General features: G+C 43.2%; 1 protein-coding gene across 1 annotated transcript in view; it reads right to left on the bottom strand.

Moving 5' to 3' along the window:
• Positions 1–24,067, bottom strand: part of LOC145400437 (pregnancy zone protein-like) — a 53,054-nt gene that overhangs the window by 23,869 nt on the left and 5,118 nt on the right. Inside the window, exons 3-13 of the mRNA XM_080272951.1 lie at positions 21,118–21,315; positions 20,136–20,295; positions 18,312–18,491; positions 14,737–14,853; positions 13,927–14,093; positions 13,130–13,217; positions 9,762–9,980; positions 7,058–7,261; positions 5,917–6,093; positions 1,436–1,613; positions 485–652 (exon numbers count right to left, since the gene is read on the bottom strand). Coding sequence (XP_080129077.1) covers positions 485–652; positions 1,436–1,613; positions 5,917–6,093; positions 7,058–7,261; positions 9,762–9,980; positions 13,130–13,217; positions 13,927–14,093; positions 14,737–14,853; positions 18,312–18,491; positions 20,136–20,295; positions 21,118–21,315 — 1,856 coding nt within the window. The remainder of the gene's footprint in view (positions 1–484; positions 653–1,435; positions 1,614–5,916; positions 6,094–7,057; positions 7,262–9,761; positions 9,981–13,129; positions 13,218–13,926; positions 14,094–14,736; positions 14,854–18,311; positions 18,492–20,135; positions 20,296–21,117; positions 21,316–24,067) is intronic.

Consider the following 24,067-nt stretch of genomic DNA (forward strand, 5'->3'; position numbering starts at 1 on the left):
AAATACCAGTGTTGTACAAAGTCCTTCAAATAAATCTAGTAATTACCACCTTTGTCAGTAGATCTTTTTTAAGCATTTTACACAATACTTTGTAAATGTCAGCGAAAAAATACTCCCGTTAATGCTCCTCAACAGTGCAGGTCTACCTACCATCAAAAGCTTTTACTAAATCCATGAATCTTGTATACAACTTCCTATTCTTTGTAACGTAAATTTCAGCCTTTTTGCTCAAGGCAAAACGAAAAAGAAAAAGAAAAAAAAGATTCACACACTCTCTCCTCGTACTACTTTTGATTTCATTTCAATATTTTATGTGTCTTTTGGTAATTTGTCTTTTTAAATTCAATACATTCTACAAGCATTGAAGCTTTTTCTAACCTGAACTAACTCACTGAAACTAAACATCTCCGAATAAACAGCTGGATAGACAGACTGAACCGGTAAAGTCTGTTAGGCACTGAATCCCCGCCATCACCACCAATACCTTTCTCATTCATCTTGACTTTGCAGTACAGCTGAGTGTTTTCTCGCTCTTCCTGCTGGCTAATGGGCGGTGGTTGGGAATACTGGTCCAGCAACTTGTACACTTGATCCAGGCTTAGTTTATCCAGTCCCTTCGGTGCCATAAGTTGTACACTCTTGTCCACCACGCCTGGGAAACGAGAAAAAATGCTACAGTTCTTTCATCTTAAATTGGCCCAGATTTTCACCCTTTTGTAGGTTATTTCACTTAGCTCAGTGGCAGAAAAAGACAGTGCTATGCTCTACATCCATTCCTATAGCACTGCTTCATGATTAGTAAATTCTAGTGCTAATCTCCTGTTACAGTTCAGATTTCAAAATGAAGATATAACAATTTTAGGTCAAATTAAAAGGAAAAGGAGTATCGTACAGTGTCTCTCTTGTCAATCATGTTTTTTGTCCCATCAGTTACATGGACAAAGAGTTCCATCAAATTAGTTTCAGAAGTTATCGCAAATACATTCTCCTCTTCATAACATCGGGTTGATGCATAATTTGGCACACCGTAAGGAGCCACAAGTACAGTCATAAGCAAAGGTTCGCCGACAATCCTCTGCCATTATTGTGTCCTGCGTTCCATATTTCCCATTCCTCTTTAAACGACGCAGAGTATCCCTCCTCCTCATATTCTTCTGCTGTGTGCTTCATATTGCTATCACATAAAATCTTTCATATAACACCCTCCATCACCACAACAGGCAGGGAAGTGTCGGCGAACTTTTGCTCATGGCTGAACGTATTTACTTGTGCATATTAAGGAAATAATGTAGCTACACCCAAACAGCCATTACTGTCGATGTAATTGAGGTAAATTTTCATACCCGTACAAGTAAATGAAGACACAAAATTCACACATAATCCTGAAAATCTTGGCAAATGGTGACAGCAACAGGAACAGTGGCGTGCAACTCACCGACACTACAGAGCGAGAGTGGTGCAGTGGCCAGGTGGAGGGTGGCGGGGGCTCCTGGCGTGGGGAGGGGTGCGGCAGCGGTGAGACTGAAGGAGATGGAGTTGGGACAGGCAGCCAGTTCCAACATCCGTGACGTCGACACCACCTCCCCATCGTCACGGATGTACCACGCCACCACCTGCAACAAGACACACTCTCATGCAGTTCATTCTCTTAGTATTGCGATACACCACCCTCTCATGCTGTTCACTCTATAATCTCTGCAAAACACACATTACAGATTCTGAGGCATTCTGCTTCATTCTTCACATTTAGAGTACAAATTCACTGCGTAAGAAAGTAATGCTTGAAAATTTCACAAATACCCAACTGGACACCTAATGACGTGTAAAAACATTGCTAAAAATTCATGGAACGGGATCTGCAGCATAGCAAGAGCTAAGTATCTTGAATATAATATGTACCACAAATATAAGTATTATTGCACACTAAGGGTCTCCGCAGCATGATGTAAAATGTCTCGAAACAAAGGCAAAAGGGCCAAGTTAACAATTTACCATTTTCTGTGCATTCATATACTTTACCAGACTCATACTCCAACACATGATGAAAGCAGCCAAACCAGCAGCAACTACAGTCATCCCTCAACTTGCGCAGGTCTATCGTGAATCGGTCCCATTATACGTGGTGACAATGTGATCCTTAACCAGTATGTACGTTTTTTTTAATTGCGTGCAGAGCTAGTAGGACCCAAAACCTCACTGCCCTTTCAGATTTGGTTCGTGGTGGCGTATGGCTTATGAGTCTCAACCCATAATGCACAGCACCCACGGCGTAGCGTTCCTGTTTCCACACATTGCCCTCGTTAGTGATCCTGGCCACGGAAATCATCGCGTGCATTCAGTGCCTTTTCTTTTTCGGGGGTGTGAGCAATTTGTTTTACTGCTGCCCATGAACTGACAGTAATACAGACGCTGGCAGGACATTCTTGCAACAAGTGAGCACCTCTTTCCTTTAGCTCGAAGAAGGAAATACTCTTTTGTTTGGACAACCATGAGAAGGTGACGGACATTATCAGGGCATTAATTATGAACGAGTCAACAGTACCTGCCTTTCACAAGAGTTATGACGAGTCTAAATTTGCTATTTGCATTGGGTCGCAGGGTGTGGAGAGAACAGTACTGCTTGATCATGTGCTAGTGAAGTGTGGGATCTTAATGAAGTTCGTTAGTATGCAGTGTGAAGCCTCCCTGTGACTACACAGCAGTTGTGTGAGAAAATATAGGAAATTTATGCTTAAGTGTTTGAGGTGATGTGAGTGGAGCCAGCTCGTGAGTTCCATTCCAGTAAGGCGTGGTTGAGCCGGTTTGTGAAGCAACGTGGGCTTCACCATGGTGGATTTTGGGATGAAGCCTCTCCAGCAGATGACGTACTTGCCGCCATCTTTCTTCCATGTTCAGGGAAGTTGTAAAGGAAGGTGGCTATAAAACTGTTGAGCTGTTCAACAGGGATAAGACTGGGCTGGCCTTCCTCTACCCATCTAACACAGGAAAAAAGGTAGTCAGCAGGCTTCAAGGCCAGCAAGGAGCAACTCATCTTGCTTTATACAAATCCACCTTGCGAGTGCAAGTTCAAGCCCATTATCATACACCAATTTTCCAGACCCCAGTTGCTTCTTAGGGGTGCGTCTGGAGCAGCTTGGGACTGAGTGGGATTTCATCTCGGAACGTTAGGACACAGCAAGGATCCCTACGAGATGGTTTGGCGACATATTTGTCCCATCAGCTGAGGACTTTTGAAAGAGGTGAAATTCATCGTTCAGAGTTGATCTAGTCATGGTTAGCTCTCCGGGATGCCCGGCTTACCTAGTTGATTGTCATCCATCAGTAGAGGTGATATTATTACCACCCAACATCACCTCCAAGATACAGCCCCAAGAGCAAATGTTAAGTAGTGCCTTGATACTCCCGGCAGGTATCGAAATGGGTTCTTGGGAGTATCCATAAAGGCATCCTAAAAAAAATGAACATTTCGTGTAGCCCATGGCAATTCTTCATAGCCATTCTTTCTCCTTTACAGGAAATTGAAAGTGAAAGAGTAATAACATTTAAGAGAGGATATCAGGTTGACATGGAGTTGAGCGTGTGGGTATCAGGGACGAAAAAGTTTAAGAACCATTGCACTGGATGAAGAGATAATTTCAGCGCAAAGAGATTTTTATTTATTTGCTCTCTTTTAAGACCAATTAGGAGAGAATGCCCCGGGCCGCGGAAAGAACGGTGGTATTGGAGGTAATCGAGGACGAAGACTGGTATGAAATCAAAGCGGACTTGAGCAGCAATCAGGCATAAAGAAACAGACCAGTGCATACCCTTAAGGATTTCTGGAATTTATTTTTAACTTTAAGGCTTGAAAGGATGTGAATGTGAAGGCGATTACACATGGGTGACAAAAATCCTACCACATGTTTACCCATTTGGAGCTCTGACTCCTATCATCATTACTTTGGCAATGACGACAGAGGAAACGTAGAAAATACCAGGGGAAGTTTTTGTGGAAATAACATGGCAGAATATTGACAGACTTTTGGATCTGGGGTCTTCCATGAGTGCAGAGGACTTCATCAAGGCAGACGAGCTGCCATCGCAGATGGACTTGGGCAACCTTCTTCAATCCGTTGATGAAATCAAGGGCTGCTTAACAGTTACAACAAATACCTACGATGAATTCATTGGGGGGATTGACCATGTAGCACTCAGAGCGAGAGAGAATCTCTGCCCACAGCATAATAACTAGCTCCAGAGATTTATCACAGCCAATGTCCTGCCACTGCCACAGCCAGTTCCACATTCCTGTCCCCAGCAAAAAAATCCGGGACCAACCAATACCCGTTGCACAGGACTACTCAAAAGTCACATCCAATGGGTTTCAGGAGTCTCTTGCCACCTCCACCGCCTACTGAAATTGAAGTGAAGCTAGCGGCCAGTCCCTGCCTCAAATCTTCGCCCTCCCTTGCACCCTCCCACTCCCCCTCAGCACCGAACCAGCCGTCATTGTCTTGTGAAGGTGAGCGCATAATATGTTGCTTTATGCCTTCCTAATACCATTGTCTTACTTCTGTTCTGCCTCTGGATACTAGGGTGTGTCTTTGGAAAGTATATCAGTAAAAATATTTGGCCATACAAGGGTCTTATGTGGGAAAAAGGTCAGGCTGGAGATGAGAATAACGAAAATAACACATTAGCTCTTATATAATGGTTTTCAATGGGCCTCTAAACACAGATCCATAACCCCGAGGGAATGCTTTAGACGCGCAACTCAGGGGATGACTGTACCTTGTGTGGCTACTGAGGACACGCTTTTTAGCAGAATTTACAAGTATACTGTATTTAGATCCCTGCACGCCATGAGAGAAAAGAAAAGGGGCTTCACTTCAGATAAATAACCTGTCATGAAAGAAGTTACGATTCATAAACTATTTCTTCATCCCATAGCTCTGTCCAGCCACTCACAGGAGACTTCAACCCGCCATATCAGTCCAAAATAAGACCTACATCAAGGGCAGACCATGACCATTACGTTCCTTTTGAAGTGAGATGATGGTTGTGTTATTTTGCCTTTTATGATGCATACAACGACTCTGCATTACTCTGTTTTATATATACTGCTCCAACATATCAAATTACTGGCAATAGAAAGCTGTTTTGGAAAGAGTGTGGAAACGTGTGTGAATGTAAGGGATAAAAGTGAGAAAATAATAACAAATGGAAGGGAACTAAGGATCATAGAGAAGGAATATTATAAAAGTGATGAATGGGAATGATGAGGGTAGAGCCGTGGGAATAAAGGCCTTAAAGCTGATGATGATGATGATGATGATGATGATTTTACGGGATGAGTATGAACAGTGAAAAATGAAACTGGAGGGGCAGGGGAAATGGATGTACTGAAATGATAACCATAGGAAGTTAGAAGGACTTGGTGATTTTAACTTTGTCATTTGCTCAGGCACCCACCACGCAATGATCGTCAACCCTCTGCATCTGGTGACGTGGTTTTTCATTTTTACCCACTACCAACAGATGATTTTATTTCAATTTTGGGAAGCCTTCTACCACTAAAGGAGTTCATGAAGCCTCTGTCTAACCCCTCCGTGTCAGGAAGCTTCGAGTAAGTTAAAGTCGATGGAGATATACTCTTTTCACTTTAACTTGGCCTAAATTTGCCATTGTTTCCTCTTGAATGTCGAGTTGTAACATCAAATTATGATTAGAATCTGATGCTAGTCCTGGAAACCTGCTATGGAAAAGAGGTAGAGCCGCAGTGCTGTTTGTCTATCACGAAGCCACGTGAAATAAGCTGCAAAAGGACGATAATCCTGGTCAAGTTAGGTGAAAAGAGTATAGCAACAGTGAAGTAAAAATGGGGCCACCGGATTGAAGGGGCAAATATCACGCTTTTTGACTGTGTCCTAAACTCACCCTGATGATGGGCGTGGTGTGGTGGGCTATTTGGAGGTAGATGTCTTGCTCCCCACGCACGTATAGGTCTGGCAGTGGCGGGAGAGGCTTCAGGAGGTTAGGCAGGTTCAGGTCCTTCATGTCACTGTGGTCGAAACTCATCCACTGCACGAACATGATCATCCCACGTCCCACAGTCTGAAAGAGAGAGAGAGAGAGAGACCAACACAGTAATTAAATGATATACAGTATAGTGCTAGCAATATAAGCAATAGAGTAGGTTTTCTTTAGCAACCTTAATGACTGTTAAATACTGAGTCCCACACACTTTCTCTTCACTTTACTCGCTGCAGAAGGCATAAGTACTCAGTCTTAATAAAGATAAAAGTTGCAAATTCACAATGGAAAATAGGGAAAATTAATCAGAGAGAGAGAGAGAGAGAGATTTCTAACCAAGAGTAAGTAGCACACCACGCAGACTAGTGCTGCTGAATGTAAGTAGGAGGTTGGCTCGGTGGTTGGTTAATTGGAGGTCGGTTAGGTGGTTGGTTAATTGGAGGTCGGTTAGGTGGTTGGGTAATTGGGGGTCGGTTAGGTGGTTGGTTAATTGGAGGTCGGTTAGGTGGTTGGTTAATTGGAGGTCGGTTAGGTGGTTGGTTAATTGGGGGTCGGTTAGGTGCTTGGTTAATTGGGGGTCGGTAAGGTGGTTGGTTAATTGGGGGTCGGTAAGGTGGTTGGTTAATTGGAGGTCGGTTAGGTGGTTGGTTAATTGGGGGTCGGTAAGGTGGTTGGTTAACTTGGGGTTGGTTGACAGGTTGGTTAATTGGGGATCGGTTTGATGGTTGGTTAATTGGGGTTGGTTAGGAGGTTGGTTGGTTAACTGGGGAGTCAATTAGGTGGTTGGTTAATTGGGAGGTCGGTAAGGTGGTTGGTTAATCCAGGGGTCGGCTAATCAATTATCGATGGGACCAGTGTATTTAACAATGGTACCTAACCCATCATAAATAGACAGCTTCTCTACTGCTGTTAAATAGACAGCTTCTCGCATACTCATAAATAAACAGCTTCTCCTCTGCGCATAAATAAACAGCTTCTCCCCTGCTCATAAATAAAACGCATCTCCACTTCTCATAAATATCTAAGACTGTGATGCAAGCAGTACCTGGAGATGCAGCTTCCCACTCGTCATGTTGTAGTGGACAAAACGCAGGCGAAGCTGGCGCAGCTCCGGGGTGTGTGGGGCGCAGGCCAAGCCGTTGTCAGGTGCCACGATAACGATGGAGGAGTTGGTGGGCGAGAAGTACCGTTTGACAGGGATGATGTGTTCATATTTGTCCATCCGGCTCCAGCAGGTCAGAGATTTCACCTGATAATATAATTATCTGGTATTACCTCCTGTGTAACAGGTAGTTAATTCTTTGGATCGCATGTCTTACCATCTGTCTTTATCTGTCGACGGTCTAACTTTTCAAGCCCATGCGTAGAAACTTTGCTACCTGATAGACTGGTAGCTACTGACTATATCCAGGTAAAGTTCAAATGTGAATGATATGGGCCAATAGTCAAGATCAAGGGAGTGAAAAGAAATCTGCAGAGGAACAGATTGCCTAAGGACTTTAGTTTACCATACTTTATCTCATTAATAATTTTCTTGAAATTGTACATTTTTTACACAAGATGGAAAAGAAGATTCTTTGCAGTGCCCTATCATACAACCTTAAAAATACTCATTTAAAAATTTTACTCCGGTTCGAATAAATGATGATGCCATTGTCTCTGCCATTCAAGCATGGCTGGCAAGAGACTAGGCAACTTCACTCATCGGTGCACCTGAATTGTATCTATATCTTCATCGTAGGGTACGGAGGCAGTAAAGGTGCCGTCTTGCCCAGTGGTGACGTTGGTACAAATCATCCCAAAACAAATCTCCACTGGCTCTCCAACTGCAGGACTCTTGTCAGGTCGCTCTGCACGGACCTGTCCACGAAAGTTGATATATATATATATATATATATATATATATATATATATATATATATATATATATATATATATATATATATATATATATATTTATATATATATATATATATATATATATATATATATATATATATATATATATATATATATATATATATATATATATATATATTTATTTATTTATTCTTGTCACATGTGCCGATGGTTTCCCTCTGCTGAACTATATAAATTAAATGTGCATTCAATGCTGATAATTATAACAAATACCATAAAGCATGGAATGATACTAAACAACATGCTGAATGGCTTTGCCGCGACAAAAGGAGTACAAAGCAGTACAAAGGACAGCAAGCAGCAATAAACCTAATGGTGCTTTCAGGGTTGTTTATTACAGACAGGACTATGGCTATGATATCCAGTGCCATGAGCAGAATATAGGATATAAAACAAGATGGCTCCTCCCCGCCTACCAAGCTCTCTAGCCGAAGCCGCCAGGAAAATAGGGCAGGACCGCCATTTCCTACCGCGAGAGGGTTAATGGTGACAGCATCAGCTCAAGTCCCTGTGTCTCAGTCTCAGGAGTATAATATCATCTGGCGTTAGCTGCAGTACAATACTAAAAACAGTGCAACTACAAGAGATGTAATATACGGTACTCCTTTTTTAGGCATGCAGAGGATTTACAGGCCTGACAGGGGTACATCTAAGCTTAATCCCTTCAGTCTGATGATTTATTTTGTTCTTTCTACTGCTGGTCGTTAATGGAAACTCTCTCTCTCTCTCTCTCTCTCTCTCTCTCTCTCTCTCTCTCTCTCTCTCTCAGGCTTAAAAAAAAAAAAAATCGCCTGGAGGTAGCAAGAATGATAAACTATACGTCACTAAGTGGAAGAGATTTTGAGATACGGAAACAGATAACGCTACGCTGTTTCAACCCTCCACCTGATCAAGCATATACCCCCACACCTCCCTGCACACCTAACCAAGCGCATAGCGGCCCTCCCCCTCCCCCACAATCTTTTATTTTAAAGTGGGCGTAAGGACAGCGCCTTGAGGACATAACCTGCGCCCTTCAGATTCCTTGTGCAGGTCGCTTTGAAATCTCTGGAAGCTTTTTTTTTTTTTTTTTTTCAAAAAACTACTTACGACACAGCATTCTTCCTATCAAAAGGAACCAGTTCACTCTAAGACACATAACTATGTGAAATTTCATGACTCTGTTGTGGATAGTTTCTGAGTTCTGGCCTGGAAACGAAATCTCTATGGCCGCCCTGCCGCCCAACTTTACGGACGGACACCTATTGATCCCAGTGATAACAACACCCTCCTCTGACTTTGTCAGGTAAAAGGTACAAACTTTTAAAAAGAATATATGTGTGTGATAGTTTGACTGACTCGTGGCACGTCTCATTTATCTTAGTGCCAGTAACAATAACAGGTTCGTATGAGTGTGAACCCGGTGGACTGCAGGATGAAGTTGTTCTTTCCTTGTGCTTTGGGGGACAGGGAGGGAGTTGAGGGACGTTTATACTGTATTATGGCCAGGCAGCTGATATATCGGTGCTCCCACGTAAAGGCATCCCTCCCAGGCACCTTGGTTTTTGTAATAGTAATTGCATAAGTAGTAGTAACAGTAGTTGTTGTTGCTGTTGTTATTGTTGTAGCCCCAGTTTCAACTGGATCGTGAACCCTGCGAACTGCATGCTGAAGCTGTCCTCCTCCTGTAGCCCACCATCATCCTTTTGAGGGATAGGGAGAGAAATGTGGAACGTTTGTATAACCAGGCAGTGGAGCCACCCAGTTATATCCATGCCACCACATGAAGGCATCCCTCTCCCCTCAAATATACCTGGACAGCTGATCCTTAATTCCCCACCCAGCCCTACCTTGATGGTGTAGGGCAGGTATGGTGTCATGTAGTGGTCCTGGTGCACAGTGCTGAAGGTGATGGCGTGCCTGTGCAAGGCGACTCTGACTGAGGCATCAATGGAGGTCCCTGTGCCATCTTCAACCACAGTGGCGGTGACAGACAAGTGGTTGAGGTGCCGGCAGTCGTTCTTGTTCACCTCGTTTGCATCCAACTCCACGTCAAGGCATCCATGTATCTGTCAGGAGGATTCTGGTTTTAATTCTTGAGGTCTAGCGCCATTTTTTACGCCTGAAGTTATCATTACAATCATGACTATATATCTAAAGAATCCTCTCTCTTGAGGGTATCCCCGGGGCATGGACCGAAAAATTACTACGTGCTCGTGGGCGTAGATCCCTGGGGGGGGGGGACGGGAGGATAAATTTCCCCTGGAACTGAGTCGAGGGAATATGTTCAGTAATTATTCCCCGTATAATTGAAATAAAATAAAAAAACTACAGTTACCTTCAAAGTACTTACAGTCATTACAGTGAAAATGTTATTTTAAAACACCTGAAAACTGAAACTGCAGCAAAAATTTTATCAGAAACCGTAAGATGATCTGATGTAGCGAGAAATAAAAAAAAAAAAAAAAAATGGCAGTGTGATGTTGGAAAAGTGCCACAGTAGGTACAAGTAACTAACTGTGCTATTTTTCTAGCTTTGTGCTACGTAACTCACATTTTGTCTACTTTGATATGGATTATATACAAGCGGTTGCGTTGGCTCACTTCCCTAGGCGGCGGCACTCTCTACTCTCAAGTAGTCTTTAGTCTTGGAAGTCATTCTCCGCCATTTATCGGGATAAATCTACGCCTGATGAGGGTTCCTCGGCCTTACTGATGATCCAAGTAGCTGAATAAAAGATCTGATTCAATTTTCTCGTGATCCTCTTCTTCCCCTGATATCGGTTCATCTCATTTTTTTTTTTAATCTGTGTGTTGAGATGGCTTCCATTGACCATAAGATGTACCAACATGACAGTAAAAAGTGTTTACACGCTTGTTAAGTAGCCGTACAATCAACACTCTGAGGCAGAAAGTCAGTCACATGTAAATAGAGTCCAAGTTAAGGCTCACACATTGTTGCAAATCTTACTACTGATCTCAGACTTCTTGTTTCCTAACAGTTTACGGTAAATGTTGGGAAGTACCTGGCTGGCTTTTGCACTTAGTTTAACTTCCGCTCCACAGAAAACATCAGCTGTGTCACTGCCAACGTCAGGATGGGAATTCTTTTAAGAAGAAGCAGGCGTCCTTTGATCTATCTTGACCTGTTGTGATTTGTGTGGAAAGCCTCAAAGGATATGAAAATAACATTCAATCCACCTACAACATTACTTTGTGAGTTCAGGTACTAATGGGTAGGTTGAAAATTAAAACAGGTACAAACTGTTTGCGGACTCTGGCCTTTGGTTCCTTCTTCCTTGCATAAAAAAAAAAAAAAAGTGCTGGATGCGGGAGATTCAGGACCTTTCTGCTAGGACAGAGCCTCTCCTAGAGATGCTACCCACCTAGAAATCCCAACAGAAATACCAAAGCTCTGTCCTGGCAAAGAGGACTAAGCTGAACTGCAAAATTCACATTAATTCACATACAGTACGTAGACGAACAGAACATCAAAAAAGGCATCAAGCGCTCGAAAATGGGTGTGCTTGAGTCTAGCTATATGTCAGGGAAGATTATTTTACATGGCGAGAAATGGCGCTGTATGAGGGAGACATGGAAAGAAAAGTGGTTTACTGGAGAAGGTCGACTAGGGTGTATTAAAATGTTATGGCCTTGCGGAAAGAACTGAAGATCAGGGATCGATAAAAAAAGATGTGCAAATCAGAAACAGAGGTGGTCAGGAGAGAAGGGAAGCCAGGGAGGTGAAAAAAAAATGGTTTGAAAAATATATTATACTAGAAAGACGCGAGCATCCGGGTGAGAGAGAGGGGGGGGGGGTACAATAGCAAAACGAAGTGGATCATTGGGAACTGTCGCTTTGTTAGTGAAATATAACATGCAAGAAGTGAATGGCAGTAGGGAATGGTTGTGGATGGCTTCAATTACTTAAATCTGGTCCACACAATTAGCTGTATGTGCGGCAAATGAAACACTGAATGCAAGTGGACAGGACGTCTTTCTCTTGTTTTCAGGTACCACATTATAACAGCAGCTAGCGGTGACCATGTATACTGTATATTATAGATAGAGTGATTGATTGATTGATTGATTGACTGATTAAAAATGTGTGTGTGTGTGTGTGTGTGTGTGTGTGTGTGTGTGTGTGTGTGTGTGTGTGTGTGTGTGTGTGTGTGTGTGTGTGTGTGTGTGTGTGTGTGTGTGTGTGTGTGTGTGTGTGTGTGTGTGTGTGTGTGTGTGTGTGTGTGTGTGTGTGTGTGTGTGTGTGTGTGTGTGTGTGTGTGTGTGTGTGTGTGTGTGTGTGTGTGTGTGTGTGTGTGTGTGTGTGTGTGTGTGTGTGTGTGTGTGTGTGTGTGTGTGTGTGTGTGTGTGTGTGTGTGTGTGTGTGTGTGTGTGTGTGTGTGTGTGTGTGTGTGTGTGTGTGTGTGTGTGTGTGTGTGTGTGTGTGTGTGTGTGTGTGTGTGTGTGTGTGTGTGTGTGTGTGTGTGTGTGTGTGTGTGTGTGTGTGTGTGTGTGTGTGTGTGTGTGTGTGTGTGTGTGTGTGTGTGTGTGTGTGTGTGTGTGTGTGTGTGTGTGTGTGTGTGTGTGTGTGTGTGTGTGTGTGTGTGTGTGTGTGTGTGTGTGTGTGTGTGTGTGTGTGTGTGTGTGTGTGTGTGTGTGTGTGTGTGTGTGTGTGTGTGTGTGTGTGTGTGTGTGTGTGTGTGTGTGTGTGTGTGTGTGTGTGTGTGTGTGTGTGTGTGTGTGTGTGTGTGTGTGTGTGTGTGTGTGTGTGTGTGTGTGTGTGTGTGTGTGTGTGTGTGTGTGTGTGTGTGTGTGTGTGTGTGTGTGTGTGTGTGTGTGTGTGTGTGTGTGTGTGTGTGTGTGTGTGTGTGTGTGTGTGTGTGTGTGTGTGTGTGTGTGTGTGTGTGTGTGTGTGTGTGTGTGTGTGTGTGTGTGTGTACAACAGATTTACATAAAATATTGGAATGATGTGAAACTATATCATGATTCCACTCCTGATGGGTAAACTATGGAATCAAAGACGAAGACTGAGCAAGAAATAGACAAACAGTGACTGTGATAAGTACTGTGGCTGCTCTTCACTGCCTCAAACCTATGTCAAAACCTTACGATATCTTGCTAAGCCAAACAATTGCAGTCTAAGTGCATGAGTCTCCCTTCATTATCCATAAATCCTGAAGTGTGACGATGTTATTGGCTGAGCCTTTGCGATACTTACTTTTTCGGTTTTCTTCACGGCGATGCGACAACTGGGATTTCTTATTTCCAGCGTCAAGATTCCCGACACTGGCTGGCCAAATGTGTACCTGAAAAGAAAGGTTGCGATGGTGTAGCTCTCTCTTCAACTTCGGTCAGTTCTTTTTTAATATCTCAGTGTGCATCCCTCTTCCATACAGTGAGCACACAGACACTCTCAGGTTACACATTCTCACCAATTTTCTGTCAGCTCTTGCATCTCGGACACATTAGCTATTTTTGCCCATTTTCAGCTGCTTTTCTTCCCTATAGTGAAAGACTGAGATACCAAGAACGCGTCTATAGCTTCTGTTATCTTGTTGTGGAGATAAGATGAGATATAGTAGCTTTTCGTCATTTATACAGAGGTCATATTGTCTAATGCCATAATCAACTGGTACTCTACTCTCAGTCTTTCTTCTGTGCAACGGGTCAAGTCGAGAACTGCCTTCCTCAGTCTGTCTCTCCCACTGTCTATGACCTCCAGTCTTTCCAAATAAATGTCCAAGCATTTCCACATACCGATCCATACGGGAGGGGAGATACAAGGTTTGCAGGTCCTATTCTTATTGAAAAGGCACACGGCCAAACTTATACTGACGTTGGTTATACAAAAGCAAATAAAGAAAATATGCCCAGTAAAAGATAACAGCACTAAGCAATGAAAAATTGTAAACGTACACACACACACACACACACACACACACACACACACACACACACACACACACAGCCACTCACTCAACAAGCCACAAGCAACACTGGTACGAAGGAACTCACGTGGCACAGACGGTGAATGGGTAGGAGGGGTCTTTGGCGAGGGCGTTCTGGGGCGGGGTGAGTGTGACCTCGTAGCGGGGCAGCTCGTAATCGTCCACCTTGAACCTGCGAGTGTAGCGCTGGTCGGAACAGTAGCCCGACTTCTGTACGTGAACTGTGTACTCGCCCTGTAGATGGAGGGATGAAATTAAGGTAAAAATGCAATAAAATGAGAAGAAACGGAAATAAAATGAAAATAAAATGAGCAGAAAATTAAAAGCAAATGATAGTAATAATAATAATAATAAGAGCAGAAAATGAAAAATATACTGAAAATAGCAAAAAAGGAAATACAGTGAAATTAAAGAGTAAAAAAAAAAGGAAATAAAATGAAACAAAATGAACAAAAAAGGGAAACAAAACGAAAATAAAAAGAGCCAAAAAGGATATAAAGTGAAAATAAAATGAGCAAAAAATGAAATGAAAATATTACAAGAGCAAAAAAGGAAATAAAATGAAAATACAACGAATAACGTATCGCCTCTTTTGTGTACCCACCCTATAGACTGAGAGATGGGATAAAATATACGGGAGGAAAACAGAAGAAAATGGCTAATGAATCTATATATTTCCATGAGTCTCCACCTTTTCTGACTTCAAGTTATGTTTTCCCTGATTTCCTTACCATTTCTAGCTCTTGGATAATGTCTGTATGCTTTTTCTTACTTTTTCCTGATTCCTAGATATTTATAGCTTACGTGTTTCCCATTAATCTTCTTACCTTTCTCTGGTTCCTAAATATTTATACGTATTTTCCATTAATTCTCTTACCTTTTCTGGCTCCTCGTCTAATTGTATATCAAGGTGAACTAGACCCATAGTGTTGGCCACATCCAGCCACTGAGCGATTCGCAGGCCTGTAGGCGATGTCACCCATACCTCCGGGTACTGATGAGGGAGAGGACAGGGAGAGGAAGAGGGAAACGAGGAGGGAGAGGAAGAAGGAGAGGGAAAGGTAGAGAAAAGATGGAAAGAAACAGGAGAGGGAGAGGAAGAGGGAGAGGAAGGGAGACGAGGAGGGAGAGGAAGAAGGAGTGGGGAAAGGTAGAGAAAAATGGGAAAGGAACAGGAAAGGGAGAAGAAGAGGGAGACGAGGAGGGAGAGGAAGAAGGAGAGGGAGACGAGGAGGGAGAGGAAGAAGGAGAGGGAAAGAAACAGGAGAAGGAGAGGAAGAGAGAGAGGGAAAGGGAGACGGACAATGGGAAAGAGAGGAAGAGGGGGAGGAAGAGGAAAGAGAAAGAAAGAAAAACAGGAGAGGGAGAGGAAGAGGGGAATGGAAACGGAGAGGATGAGAGAGAGGGAAGGGGAGACGGAAGGGAGAGGGAGAGGAAGAGAGAGGGGGGGGCAAGGAAGGGAGAGGGAAGGGGCAGGAAAAGAACGGGAGAGAGGAATGAGAAGAGAGAGGGAGAATGTGTGGGACAAGGGAAGAAAGGGAGGAGGAATGGAGAGGGAGTTAAGTAAGAAGTGAGAGACAGATGAGGAACAGAAATAAGAAAAGTGAAGGAAGGCAAAGTGGAGAGGAGGAGGAGGAGGAGGAGGAAGAGGAAGAGAAAGAAGAGGTGTATGGGGAGGAAGGTGGAAGAGAAGGATTAAAATACATCAGTTACAATCGCTCAGGCAGCCTAAAAATATAAATAAAAATGTTTTCATACTGCCACGTAAAAAAGGAGCCTAGTGTGTGCAAAATATAGGGCTGTCCAGATATAGCGCTCCTCCTCTACTCTGCTGGAGGATTTTTCGTGTGTTTTGGGGACGGCTCGGTCAGCGTTATCAGCATCTATCTCGCATTAGTTATTTCTTACTACCACTATCAAACCCACGCCCTCACCAGCACAGAGTTGTCATTATCTATCCTGCATTATTTATTCATTTCCTACTACTACTGTCACACCCACGCCCTCACCAGCACAGCGTTATCATTATCTATCCTGCATTATTTATTCATTTCCTACTACTACTGTCACACCCACGCCCTCACCAGCACAGCGATATCAGTATCTATCCTGCATCATCTATTCACTTCTTACTCCCGCTGCCACACTCACGCCCACACCAGCACACTGAGCCGTCCCCACACACGAAGATACCACCAGGTGAGTTTTAAGTGGAGCGGTGTGATGTCGCCTTGGTTGTTTAATATTTACATGGATGGTGTTGTAAGGGAGGTGAATGCAAGAGTTTTAGGTGGTCTGAGTCTGGTAAATGTTGATGGTGGAGACTGGAATCTGAAGCAGCTGCTGTTTGCAGATGATACTGCACTGGTGACTGATTCAGAGGAGAGATTGAGACAGTTGGTAGAGGAGTTTGGAAGAGTGTGTGAAAGGAGGAATTTGAAAGTAAATGAGAATAAGAGTAAAGTGATGAAGTGTACGAGGTTGATAGATGGTAGGGGGATGAATATAGTTTTGAATGGTGAGTTGCTTGAGGAGGTAGATTGTTTTAAATATCTAGCGTCACATGTTGCTGTGGATGGAAGAATAGATGCAGAAGTGAAGTTTAGAATAAATGAAGTAGGAAAGGTGCTGGGAGGAATGAAAAAAGTGTTTAAATGTCGTTCGCTTAGAATGGATGTAAAGAGAAGGCTGTATGAGGGTGTTGTGGTACCGACTGCATTATATGGGGCTGAAACATGGAATATGGGTGTAGCAGAGAGGAAAAGTTTGAATGTAATGGAGATGAGGTGTCTGAGGAGTATGTGTGGACTGACGCGTATGGATCGGGTGCGAAATGATGAAGTGCGAAGGAGGACTGGAGTTGTTCGGGAGATGGCTGGTAGAGTTGAGCAGAGGGTGTTGCGATGGTTTGGGCATATGGAGAGAATGGATAATGAGCGATTGGTGAAAAAGATAACTAGATCTGATGTGAGAGGTGTAAGGCTGAGAGGAAGACCACGAATAGGATGGATGGACAGTGTGAAGAGAGCGCTGGATGCGAGAGGGATGTCTGTTGAGCAAGGAAGAGTGGCTGTGCGTGACAGAAATAAATGGAGAGAAATTGTGAATGAATAAGTGATGACGCAGCTCTGAGGGGATATTCACCCGCATTTGGTCTGATCAGCTAGTCAGGTCAGGTGCGGGTAAGGGGATGGGTCTGTTATGATGTGGCAGGGGTAAACCAGTTCTGCTGTCGGGCCCTGCTGCGGATGTCACTGATTGCATTGCGCAGTTGACCCTTGTGCGGTGTGGTGCGGTAAGGATCTGTCCGTTCTCCCCTTGGGGCTAAGATGTAAATGAATGTGTTTGAATGGATGAGTAAATGGAGAGTGTGTCGTCCTGTCTCGGCTACCTACCTTTCCTTGGGGTAGGCAGCCTAGGTATATAGATAGATAGGTATGTAAGGACCATCCTGAATATAAGTATAAATAATGTACAGTACAGTCTCATGACCCGTGTACGTTTACAATCCCCAATTTAAGTGATGTTCATGGAAGGGCAAAAACATTCTTAATATCAGCCTAACTGTGGGTATTCACGTATCATTAACAGGATTATTTCTGGTAAAGCAAACAGTAAAGTCCCAAGTCAAAGGCATCTCAACACATTCTTTCATAAACACTGCTCATGCACTAAGTCTGTGAGCAAAGAGTGTGCATAAAGCGATATCTAAGGCCTTGAGTGCTTGTAGAAAATGTCTGAGAGGAGTACTGTGTGTGTGTGTGTGTGTATGTGTGTGTGTGTGTGTGTGTGTTAAAATGATTACTGAGAGATTTCTAGACCATCGAGAGACTGTAGAGAGGATCGCTGAGTGTGTGACGCTGTGGTTATGTGCTGGACTGTGCACAGAGTTTGCCAAGAGTGTTTTCCAGAGTATACAATCCTTGTAAAGAGTGCCTGAGAGGAGCAGGGTGTGTATGAGAGTGATGTGGTATATGTCGTGCGTGAAAAGCTGGGAGATACAGTTAAGATAATCGAGATATAAAGGCGGAATATGGCCAAGAGACGAGAAAATAATTATCATCTTCACCTGCAGCATAAACATATCAGTACTACATTCGCAAAATCTCAGTTTGGGTGACCTTCCCAGTACATGTTCCATAATACCGCTGCAGCTGATTCTCCATAGGGGCAGCGTAGTCTTAATATGAAGAGAAACACCAACGTGATCAGGAATATCTTTAACGTTTAGCAAATGACGTTTCGACAACTCTTTTATATTTTTCAAACCTACAATATTCCATGCCTCATTCTATAATAATGTTGAAACCCTATTGTAAATTAATATTACTCATCTACTTGTACCTCCAAATCTGAATGTAATATGTTTTTTTTTCATATCCCGATTTCTTTAACAATTTACCCATAACTCCGAGTGGAACCAGCGCCCAGTGAGGGGCTGAGAACACTTACGTTCTCCTTATAAATGCGGAGGGTGACTTCCTCGATGGTGAGGATGCGGAACTGCACCTTCTGGCCCGGCTTGTACACATACTTGTCTGTATGGATGAAGACTCCGCAGGTGGGCTTGGCGAGGGAGATGCTGAGGCTGCGGTGGACTTCCTTGCCTGCCACCTGTCCATCCACATGCAACTGTAATACGCCGGTTTGGTTCCACGGTAGATACAGATTACCGCAGAGTCGCTTGTTTTCTGTAATACACAAAGGAGAGAGAAAATGCGACGTAGAGTGAAAGGAGGGGTAGCTTAAAGTTATCTGGTTCTCATCTTCATCACACCAGACCACAACAAGAAAAGATAAAGAAATGATAACACACCAGAGAAGGACCAGCAGCTAATAGGAAGGAAAGATCATTGTGTAGTGCAGTACTCATATACACCACACCAGAGGACAGCAATGCAGGTCTCAGCAAGAAAAAACAGAAATTATCACACCATAGGAAAAGAACACTTTAGACCATGCAGGAAAAGGAGAACAGCTGACATCACACCAGGGACAGATATAAGATTAGATTAAACCAAAGAATTAGAACACTCCAGAACATATTCATATATTCTGCTGGTACATACAGCAAATTTGTCTATATATCATCACTATCGTCATTCTGATCTTGTTTTACCACCTAGGGATGGAATGAGGTAAGATCCAGAAGCTAGGAATGAGAAAGAATGAAAGTAGGAGGACTATCAGCAGCGTGCCCAGTGAAAAGGACACTCATCAACACATCATTCAAGCCTCTGGAATCCTGGCTTCACCTCACAAACCCAAACACCTACACTTTTTTCTTTAGAGATACGTTTCACAAGCATCTGCCAGATAGTTTCAATTATCAAGTAAAAAAATGGGTACTAAATCAGTGTCATGTGGTCCTCTGTGTATAATTCGTCCAGCCAACATGATCATCTCTCAATTCCTTTGCCTCATCAGCTTATTAACATCATTTCCCCTTCAACTTATTTACCACACCCACCTATCTTCTTGTCCCACCACACCTCCTCTCACCATCAGTCTCACATGCACCCTTTTCTCCTTCCTATCTACATGCATTCTATCCATTCACCTCACCATCTTAGGCTACTCTCTGCCCTCCCCTTTATCAACAAACATCCTTAATTCATATCTTTTGCGATCAGAGTTTATCCTGTACACTCGATACACTTCATATACATTCCTTCGTAATCCTATTTCACTGCTCTAACTCTTGACTTTCTCTACTCAGGCCATAGCACAGATTCACACCCATACATAAAGAAAGTCACATGCATACGTTCATATAGTCTTCATGCAGCCTTCACACTTAGCTCCCCATCTCGCATCAAGGCTTTCGTAGCACCAGCCACTGTTCATCCCTGCGAGTGAGCTTGGCGGTGAGAGGAGGCGTGAGAGGCAAAAAGAAAAAAAGAAACGAAAAAAACAAAGAAAAGAAAAGAAAGCAAGAGAAGAAAGAAAAAGAAAAGAAAAAGGTAAACGAGTACAAGATCCTATAGTTCATTCACTTCAACCTGACACAAATCTTCATCCTTTTTTTACTTGTTTCATATATCTCACTGACGAAAAAAAAAAAACAATGCAGTGGTTTTCTATCTTTTTCAATTAACTTTTTCATGACTTGCATCGTATTCTATTATTATACCTCAACATTCAAGAGGGAGGAGTGGCAATTTTAAGCCGAGGTAAATTCTTGACTATCAGAATCACCGGTGCCAGGCACACTCCCATCACGGTGCTCCAAAACCAGTTCATCGACTCCTGCTACCACTCAGACACCATTTTCACCCATGCCTTCATCCTCCCGCCGCACTGCCAGGCCAGCAGCAGTAGTGCCGTCACCAACACCATTGCCACCACCAGCAGGGGGCGTGGTGGGTGGGAGGGTTGCCGTTGGTTCTCCAGTGCTACTTTCAGATTTTCCCGCATGTGACGAAGCCTGAAAACCCTGCAGGGGAGACCAATGCGAGGGAGGAGCCCGAGACCCTTGCCCATTGTTGGGACCAGTGAAGGTGTGGAGGGTTGGGGCAGCACCCACTTCAGGGCCCTTATCCCTTTATTTCCTCTTGCAGTTTATTTCACGTAGGCTAGCTCAGTGACAGAACAAGATAATACTATGGCCATACATCCTTTTCCATAATAATCCTTTGTGATTATAATGCTTTTACCTTAACGTGATCTAAATTTTCGTCCTTCTGCATCTTATTTCACGTAGCTCAGTGGAATACAAAAAGACAGATGCCATCAGAAATGTACTCCCATGGGGGATGTTATATGCTGATGAATTGATGTTGACTGCAGAGAATGAAAGGGAGGCGGAGGAAATATTTAGGAAGTGGAGGGACGGAATGGGGAACAAGTGTTTGAGAGTAAATGTGGATAAAACAAGTGATGACTGTGCCACTCTTTTCGCAACTTTCTTCGCAGATTTCTCTCTCTCTCTCTTCTGTTATTTTTCTAAGATAGTTAAACTCCTTCACCAAGTCGTCTTTTTCCATTCATCATCACATCACACTTAACAACCATAACTTAACCCTTATCTACGTGAAAACTCATGGGGACATCACACACCCTTGCCTCCCTTCAACATGGATACTGAGACACTGATTTCGTCATCCACCTACTTACATATGCTTCAGTACTATCGTGTCTACTCATGTACAGCATTCAACACGTTCTCCGTTCATGGTACTTGTGTGTGTGTGTGGGTGGGGTGGGGACATACATACATACAGACAGACAGAGAGTTAAAACTAAGATCAAAGCTAACCAACCAGGTGGCATGTCAAGTGAGGCCGCCGACACAATGGGATCAGGGTAAGTGGGTTGGTAGCGGAGTCTCTCCTGTTCTCCCTTCCTCACCAAGAACCTCAGCTTGGTCCGATGCCCGCCTGGATCCTCCACCACCACACACACTAAATTCGTGAACCCGGGAGTCCAACGACGTGCTGTGGTGATCATGAATTCCCTGCAGAAGTATTATCATCATTATCATCACCACCATCATTATCATTTTCACTATCATCACGACGACCACCAGAATCGTTATCATCACCATCATCATCATCATCATCGTCATTGCAACTACTTACTTGCTTTCCAATATCCTCATCATTATCGGATATACATGTCATTTTCCCTATTACTACGACCCTCATTAGCCTATTAACCAAATAAATGAAAAGCCAATTAAAACATGACACATCCTTGACAACACCCTGCCTTAAATTACTCCCCTGTCCCCCTTCCTACCTATACATGAGCTTTTCTTATCTGATGAAAGCTCTTCGCTGTACTTTAAAGTTTCCCACCCACTCTGTAATATGTAATAGTTGTCAATAATGCCTCTTGATCTGCTGTCATTTGCTCTGTCCAGGTCTCTCTACTGGTTCTGTATATACTGCACAGGTCCCTCCATTTTCTTTAACAGATTCGCATATGCTTTTCATTGCGAACAACTTATTCAGCCATTTCCTGCCACGCCTAAACCTACCCTGTTCTTCCCTAGTGTGGGTCTGTAGTCTGTACACCCCAGCTCATCTAATCACCACTTTACCATATACTTCACCTGGTAGGTCGGTATTCCTATACCTGTACAATTTGTGCATACTTGTAAATTTGTGCATTCTTTCTTGCCCACTTTATCTGTACACATTTACACAGCACATGCAGTGTCAGGTACTGTAGGGTGGCTGGTGTGTTTACTACATGTGATGGGAGCTTTAGTCACAGCTGCCTGGTCCGCGTGGAGCTGGCCTTCGTCGTCTACCAGCTTGTGTATTTTATAAACAGTACATAATTAATGCACATGCTCGACAATCCAGAGAACGAGAAAGGTCTCAGAAATTACCTGCAACTCTTCACCAGTCATGTTTTCAATCTGCCACCATCCAACCACTCTCTTTTAGTTAAGGATGTGTTTACCCAAGACTTCACATGGCATAAGAAAGAAAGAAAAAGAAAAAGAATTAAAAAAAGAAAAGAAAAAAAAACTCAAGGAAGAAAGGTAAGGCAGAAGTAGCAGGCAACAGTCAGGTTGGTTTCAGAACTTCAGCACTCTGGCTTCAGTCTTTTCAGTTACTGAGGAACATAGACACTTCCTTTTTATTACCAAACCTACCTTTGAAATATGACCAAAACCTTAAGAAATATATATTTACTTATTCTTAACAATTTACACTTCCTTCCAGCCCTTACTGACAGTGACACAACCCAAAATTTGAAGAGGTAGGAAATATTATTCGTTGGTACGATTGGATTTTAGGAGTTCCTCATACAAACCACCGAAGTGCACGAAGATACCTTGAAATCTTTGAGTCCAGTGGAGGTAAAAAATTCGGTACTAGCTAAGGTACATAAAGCACCGGTGCACTGGGGCAGCGGAAGTCATGTCATAATTATATACCGGTAAAGCTATTTCATCAGGGCACGCAATATTCTTGCTGTTTATGAGTAACCTTTATCTGTTTGGCCAAGCAAACCGATCAACCGCAAGCAAGCAACCGCCCCTGCAGGGCCCTCCCGTGCAGTGAACCAATGTTCCCCTGCAGACAGCCCCTCACCACAACGGGGTGGGGGGAAGAGTTTGGAAGTTTGGTTCCCAGTTGGACACCTCATTTCCGTCTCTTCGCTCAGTTTTTAGGGCCACAATAGCAGGCTCCATTTCACTCCGTTTTTTTTTGGTTATATGGTTACCACCCAGCGTTGTGAATGGCTTCTTGAGTTACAGGAAATGATTAGGCTTGTCACTCAATGTAGAGTCACCTGAAGTGGCAAAAAAAAAAAAAAATGAGTAATAAAAAGTGGCAATAAGAATGGGAGAAAATAGGAAGAGACAATGGCAGACACAGAAATAGAATAATAAAGGTAATGGATGAGGTAGGCATCGCTGCATCAAGTGAGTAGATGATGCTGATCGTCAGCACCACCTGCCACTAGGGCACGTTATATAATGCAGTCTAATGAGAAAACACGAGTAGGACACTGCACTCCGAGTTTCTGCATATTTTAATATATATGTTTTATCTTCTGAACACCACATGACCTGATCCGGGCGACATGCGAGGAGTTCGAACAAATCCCCCTTTCCCTCAGAGGGGGCTAAAATCTCCGGGGGGGGGGGGGGAAGAAAAGAAAACGAATTACCGCAGTATCTGGTCGATATACTTTTATCAAACTAACAAAAAAAAATGCTACAGACATTCACATAAGCACTGCATCATAATTAATATATATATATATATATATATATATATATATATATATAGAATCTCGAACAACGTATTGAGACTGCATCATTCTCAAGGAAAAAAAATGCAAACAAGCACACTGGAGCCACATCTAGTAAAAACATCAGCCATTGTGTCAGCAATTAATGTAAAGGACTAATTCTTTGTACTTTTTCTTGCATTTAAGCAAGGCGCTGCTGACGCAAATTGACAAACAAAAAGTTCTCTCTCTCTCTCTCTCTCTCTCTCTCTCTCTCTCTCTCTCTCTCTCTCTCTCTCTCTCTCTCTCTCTCTCTCTCTCTCTCTGTATGTAATGTAATGTAGATAGATACATACATAGATGGTGGTAGGCGGGGGCGCTCACCATCGACTCACTTGATGTACTGTAGTGCTGCTTTGGGTGTCTGCCCTTTCCTTTCTTCCATCCTTCCTCTTCTGTCTTCCTTTCCTTCACTCTTTCCTCTTTCTTCTGCCTACGGGTGACTTTACACT

Source organism: Coenobita brevimanus, chromosome 52 (assembly GCF_032717465.1).
Source record: "Coenobita brevimanus isolate Jiangsu-jjx chromosome 52, ASM3271746v2, whole genome shotgun sequence".
Lineage (NCBI taxonomy): Eukaryota > Metazoa > Arthropoda > Malacostraca > Decapoda > Coenobitidae > Coenobita > Coenobita brevimanus.